The sequence below is a fragment of the Dermacentor silvarum genome, chromosome 2 (assembly GCF_013339745.2).
Source record: "Dermacentor silvarum isolate Dsil-2018 chromosome 2, BIME_Dsil_1.4, whole genome shotgun sequence".
In the NCBI taxonomy this organism is placed as follows: domain Eukaryota; kingdom Metazoa; phylum Arthropoda; class Arachnida; order Ixodida; family Ixodidae; genus Dermacentor; species Dermacentor silvarum.
The window spans coordinates 164,522,610-164,529,083 of record NC_051155.1 but is presented as its reverse complement, the minus strand read 5'-3'; the positions used below and the strand labels follow the sequence as shown (position 1 = coordinate 164,529,083).

General features: G+C 43.9%; 1 protein-coding gene across 1 annotated transcript; it reads right to left on the bottom strand.

Moving 5' to 3' along the window:
• Positions 1 to 393: 393 nt before the first annotated feature.
• Positions 394 to 4,479, bottom strand: LOC119442038 (peptidyl-prolyl cis-trans isomerase 5). The gene is made up of 5 exons (XM_037706753.2): positions 4,219 to 4,479; positions 3,918 to 4,040; positions 3,746 to 3,854; positions 2,900 to 3,084; positions 394 to 746 (listed from the first exon to the last, which is right to left on the bottom strand). The coding sequence occupies exons 1-5, from the start codon at positions 4,432 to 4,434 to the stop codon at positions 612 to 614; spliced, it is 768 nt and encodes a 255-aa protein (XP_037562681.1). The 5' UTR covers positions 4,435 to 4,479; the 3' UTR covers positions 394 to 611.
• Between the last annotated feature and the right edge of the window lie 1,995 nt (positions 4,480 to 6,474).

Sequence of the window (6,474 nt, the reverse complement as noted above, 5' to 3'; positions counted from 1 at the left end):
GTATGTTCAGAACCCATCCCTTGCAACTATTGTTTACTTGTTTATGACAAGACAAAGGCAGAGCAAGAATTTACGACTGCAACCAACACAAGACCCAGCACCATGCTGATAAGCAGTTTGCCTTTCCTCACAAGGAACAGAACAATGTTGACACAAGAGCCATGCATTGTCTCTACTGCCCAACTCCACACCACCACGTAGCACTGACACTGCTGCATATATAGTACTCCTACATTAATAAGGCTCGCACAGAGCAGTGGTGTTGTGTACAGCACGGCATTACCCCCACCATTGTAGTTAACCATTACACCTTGGTGCTTGTCAGCAATCATGGAAACTGTGGCCCATAATTAATGGCCACCCACAGTGTACAAAACAGAGCCAGACCACTAGTAAACAAAGTAACCATTTTATTTACACTGCGTTGTAAGAAAAACCGGGAAACACCTGAGCACAGCCTTCACTTAATGAGCCTGTGTGCATATGGAATGATCCTGAAATGGGGATTGCCAATTTCAAAGCACCTTTGGGTAGTGAAAAAAAAAAAAAAAAGGAGTGCATAAATGAGCATGAGATGATTGAGCACTCTCTCATTGTGGCCTTTCTTTCCCCTAGTCAGTGGCATCAGCACGAGCCGTGGGGAAAGGAACTTCCACAGTTAGCACACCGGAGTCCACAATAACAACATCTTGTGTTGGCCTGTCTCTGCTGTCTGTGGCAAGCTTCTCCACCTTGCGCACAACATCCTGTTGATACAGAAAGAGAAGGGAACACAATGTATTCAATCACAGCTCTCCTCAGAAGTCTGTGCAAATGATGAATAGCACGCAGAAGGTCACAAGCCTGTCTGGGCAGCATCACATGGCACAGTGCTAATACCAAAAGCTGAGTGCTGTGCAGAGATTCTTTTAACAAAAATTGTCTCGCGTGCGCCATACATGTACAGCTCGTACTCTTGCTTTACAAAAGTGATGACCATGCTAGCCCTATGCTCCCTGCACATTAAATTTCACTACAGTTGAGACTCGACTTAACGAAAAGATGATCACGCTCAAATTATTTCATTAAATCGGGAAGTTCGTAAAATCGAGAAAGCAATTTTTCGGTCCTTTGAAATCTACAACTGTAAAGTAGCAACAACCAAAAGCTACCGCAGCATTGCATTTGCCACTTACCCACGCCTGTGCGTGTGAAAAGTCCGCGAGTGCGGCCCGAATTGCTTGCACGATGTGCAATGCAGGCCAGGTAGACGGTCACGCGAAGCTATGACAGGCTACCGATATGCCAAGACGCAGGCGCAAGGAACGTGACTAGGGCGTCCAGATGTTTTAACGCGATAGCGTTCGAAGTGCGCGCTCGAAGGAAAACCAGTCTGTGTCAAAATTAGAAAGAAATCACCACTTTTTTCACTCATTTATTTCAGGAAACACTTCGTTTAAGGGGCCCTGAACCACCCCTCAGGCTTGGTGAAATAACATAGGCTGCGGGTAGCATACGCTGCTCTGAACATCTCAGCCAAGTTTCGCTGTCGTACACGGTGCATGAAGCGCAAAGTCGCCTTTCTCTCAAACACTCTCGTTTTGACAGAAGCCATGATCCTCACTCTTTCCTGGGTGCTTTATTTCGTAATAAAGCACAATCGCATACGCAGCAGCTATTGGTCGCTGCGGTCGGCTACACCACGGCCGCCGCGGGGTGCCGCCACGAGTCCACTGGCTAAGCGCACTGCGGCTCACTGACGAAAACCGCGTTTGGCTTACGTTTAGCGCGTCGTAGGCATCAAAATCGTAATTCGTGGCATCTACATTAACATCCAAAATTAAATTTGAACTGCGCGCCATGGCAACATTTCGAAGGTGGAGCGTTGTGGCCATGCCCAACTCCGCCGTAGCCTTCGCAGTGCAAGGCATTGAAGAAGGAACGGGAGCAGAGCAGAGGCCCATGTTTGATTACCAATAACTCCGCTTCTGCTGAACGCATTGAAATACTTTTTGTGGCAAAGTATTTATGAAATAGTCTATTTTCACTTCAAATGCCTTTCTCTACTTCAATAAAAAGTGGTTCAGGGTCCCTTTAAATTGGGTTTAGCGGCCATTAGTTTTGTTAATTCGGGTTGATGACAACATTGAACCCTGTAGGTACCTGCCAGGGAATGGAAATTCATGCATTAGATAGGGAACTTCGTAAAATTAGATTTCGTTAAATCGTGTTTTAACTGTACAACCAGCGAGTACCTGCTGCTGTGTAGGCTCTAACATGGCGGGACCTATCAAGTTTTTTGTGTGTGTGCACATAAAGTATATGGTTCCCATTCAGGCAACCCTCCTACAAAATGTACTGGGCTTTCTGAGCACCAACTGTAAGAACACAATTACACTTATTTGGACCAGATGGCATTCCCTCCCATATTTGAAATAGTATATGCAGGAAAGTAAAACGAAAGTGTCCAACTGGAAACCAGCTTTCCAAGACAGCCAACTTTATGGAATTCTTATGTTGTCCATTACAATTATTGTATCATGTAGCTGGAATGTGTTTAACACCGTCAACAATTATTTCAATGAATGGAGAACTTTGCATTAAGATATATCAATATGGCTTCACTAGTGGTGCCAGCACCAAATACTTTTCAAATAAGTTTCAGCAACAGTAGAACAGTCTCATTTTGTAATGTGCCACTTGGACAGATGCCCTTAAGACACTAGAGTTACGTTCACTCAAGATGCACACTTCAAACCATGATGCATCACATACAGAAAAAGCAGCATGCAGGTAAGTAATTTAGCCAATGTGAATATCAAAATCGTATGCAGTGTGTGCACTCTAACAGGAAACATGACAATGTAAGCAGTGTAGACTTACAGTTGAAGCTATCACAACTTGTAAGTGTTGAACTCACCATTCCAGAAACAACTTTGCCAAATACAACATGCTTGCCATCCAGCCAAGTGGTCTTTTTGCACGTGATGAAGAACTGCGACCCATTAGTGTCCTTTCCAGCATTGGCCATTGAGAGCCAGCCAGCACCATAATGCTTGAGCTTGAAGTTCTCGTCGGGGAATCGCTCTCCATAGATGCTACGTCCTAAATTAAGAACAGCAATATTAGGATGCATACATTGAATAAGACTCGGCTGATTGATAACACATCTAATACAAAATACATGACTTCTGCTGCGAGCAGAGGACTGATAAGCCATAAAGGAGATGCAAGAATTTGATATATGTCAACATGACTGATAATGCCTGCACATTTTCATATTACTGCCACTGTATTCATTTACTCCTTCGTTACAGTACACTAAGCTGTTTCTTAAACTACTTCAAGCTATTTTAAAAGGCTGCTTGGTAATGCGAGAGCATATTAAATAATAATACACTGTAATGACAATCAAGCACTATACATTCTGTGGACACGCAGGCAACAAATTCGGGGCCATTACATATACAGTGCTAATAACTTGTTAAGCCTCCCCCAGTGTCGTCTTTTTCTTTTTTTTCTCTGATATCAAACAAACACAACGGTTTATTTTCGGTTATCCAGAAAAGAAGAAATGGCATAGATAATGGCAAATGCAGTCTTAGTATGGTCCTCATTAGAGAGTGGAGAATGTACGGGTGGTCAGTGACACTGAAAGACTAAGCTTTACAGCTGGTAAGCCGACACAACTAACTGTAACTTATTCGCACATGCATAGAAATGGTTGCAAGAGCACCTTTTTATAAAGACCAGTAACTCGTCTCACCTCCAGTGCCATCTCCTTTGGTAAAGTCACCACCTTGGATCATGAAGTCTGCAATAACACGGTGGAACTTGCTGCCTTTGTAGCCAACAAGGCTACCATCTTTGGATTTCTACAATGCAAAAGGAAACATTAAAGCATGCAAACATACAAACAGAAATCATTAACAGCTTACCTCAGTATGGTGCTTTTGGCACAGTTCTTTGAAGTTCTGGACAGTTTTTGGCACAGTTTTGCCGAACAGGCCAATTTCTATCCGACCGGCCGGTTTGCCTCCAATTTCGATGTCGAAGTACACCTGAAAATAAAAATATCGTCGCGGCGTGCGTTACAGCCAAGCCGTAAAATTATTGGCGAACAACACTTAGTTGCTACAGCAGACGACGGCAATGTCGTGTACGTGAAGTGTGACATGCATTGCATCAAAGGCACCGGGCGCGTTTACACGTCGGCAGCATGCTCGTGAAAGATCTCACCTTGTCGGTAACTTTAGGGCCTTTTACTTTTTCTTCGGCCGACCACACGACCGTGATGAGGGCCAGAAGGCCCAGCGTGCCAATGATAAGGTTCATTTTGAGACACTTAGAAGGGTTTCCTAGAACAAAACGTGCAAGCAGAGTGTCCTTCCAGGAAAGCTTCTGACCGTCGTGATCACTGACGAAGACGGCGACTGACTTGGCACTCTCTTTCATACGACAAATCGCCGACTGATGTTGGACTGCCGGACGTGAACATAAAAAAACAAATGAAGCGACGTTCCGTGGAGCTCTTTGATTGGTTGATCGGTCGGTGCGTGCTGTCGTACGTGGATGGCGGGCGTTGAGCCAGCGCCTGCTTCAGACAGCTCGCAACTTGCTTGCTGTAGCGTTAGGAGCAGCTGGGAAAGCTGGGGAGAGTGTGCGTGAAGTTCGTAAGCAAAAATATCGAACGCACATAGCAATTCGTTGTCGCGACAGCTGCACGCACTACCCTGCGCTTCTTGTTAGGAGAGAAATAAAATACACATGGTAGGGGCGTGGCGGGAGCTTTAAAACATAATTGCGTGAGTGCCTGGCCCGAGCAACAGCTCGCTTGTTCTTGGAGTTCTCAGAGCGCGAAAAACTCTTTACCAATCCCTGCATGATTTTGCCTCTACTCATCTGCAATTCTGTTCTCTGCCTGTTGCGTTTTCGAGAACGCTAAACTGCTAAACATTCCAGGCCGATTTTGCTGTTCTTTTTATTCTTTTTGCCCTTATCTTCGTGGTTGTAACGTGGACTGCAGAACACGATGCAGCTCATTATTGTACCATGGGCGCGTAGCTTGATGATTCAGCCAATTGGTTCAGCTAGTTAACACCTAATGGACCTAATGCCACAGAACACCTAACCAATTTCGAAATAATTTTCAAAGGGTGCGACAAAATTTGCATTTGCGTTCCAGTTACTTTTGTGCTTCAATGCATAAAACAGTGTTTTCTTAGAAAAGTAAGTGGAACAACAGTGCATTTTTACCGCAAGTTTGACGGCGCATATCTCGAAACCGGTGCAATCCTCAAAATTCGTTCCAAGTCGATGTACCTTGCAAACTCACTAGCTACAATTCGTAGATTGAAATATGTGCCGTAACGTAATTATTTAGAAAGTGAATTATGTTAATTATTCAGTCAAGCATTTTGATTTCCCGTACAACCAAAGGCCGCCTCATCGAGAGAAATTTAGCTCGGGGATTAGAATTCTGCTAGCTGCTACAGGCAATTCTTATAAAATTTGTGCAGCTAAAAACAGAACGCTATGCAGTGGCGCACCGACAGGGGGGGGTTCGGGGTTTGTAACCCCCCCCCCCCTGAGGCCGACCTAATCCCCCCTTTTGTTTAACCCCTTTTCCTTCCTTGCGCATTTGAGTACTGCAACTAAGATGCAAGACGCGCAATCGTCTGCACACTCGCAAAAAGCGCATTGTTTCACAATTTCCCGTGAAGAAATTGAAATTAGTGCTGTTTAGATGGTATTGGCACACTGTCAACCCCCCTCCTCCCCCCCCCCCCCTTCCTGGCAGAGATACTGGGGGTGCGCTACTGACCCTATGTATATCTATAGTTTATAGTGCACCCAGGTAATCAAAGTTGGCTAATAGCTTACTTGACTCAGCTTGACCCAATTTGTTAAAGCTAAACTAGAACAAGCATGACATATACATCTATCAACATGATTTATGTCATTTAAACTTATACTTTTCATTACCGTGTAGACGTCTATGCTACACCAGCATTAGACAGTGCTTGATCAAGCATGCCATATACGTCTACAGTATACCTTGTGTTTGATCTCTTCTAGACATGCATTCTTCACATTACAGGTGGTCTATGGACACCTTTGTAGAAGGGTGCTTCCATGACATTGTCATATGTAAATGATTCTCTACAAAAGATCGATTTAAAAAATTTTTGTGTTGTGGTGACAATAAAGATTTAAGGTTTTTTGACAACCAGTGCATCACCAATTTGAATAACATTTGTTTAAAATGAAATCTCAAATTCAAGTGACTTTTCAAGGATGAACTCAGCCAGCCTATTTTTCTTTCTGCATAAATTACGCAAGTAAATGTATTGAAGTCGCACCCTTCCACATAACCCTTTCCTCCTGTTTTCTTAATTTAAGCCATCTCCCAAATTTTCATCTTACATAAATAAGCAGTTTTGCTTCTCTTTGACCTCCAGTGGCACCGCACCGTAAAGCCCAATTGGTTATCAT

Bases quoted from the DNA above. Each gene is read 5' to 3' on its own strand.
- LOC119442038 (XM_037706753.2), bottom strand. From the start codon at position 4,434: ATGAAAGAGAGTGCCAAGTCAGTCGCCGTCTTCGTCAGTGATCACGAC. The intron at 3,855-3,917 runs GTAAGCTGTTAA...TTTGCATTGTAG, and splicing joins GCCAAAAGCACCATACTGAG to AAATCCAAAGATGGTAGCCT. The intron at 3,085-3,745 runs GTGAGACGAGTT...TTCTTAATTTAG, and splicing joins CAAAGGAGATGGCACTGGAG to GACGTAGCATCTATGGAGAG.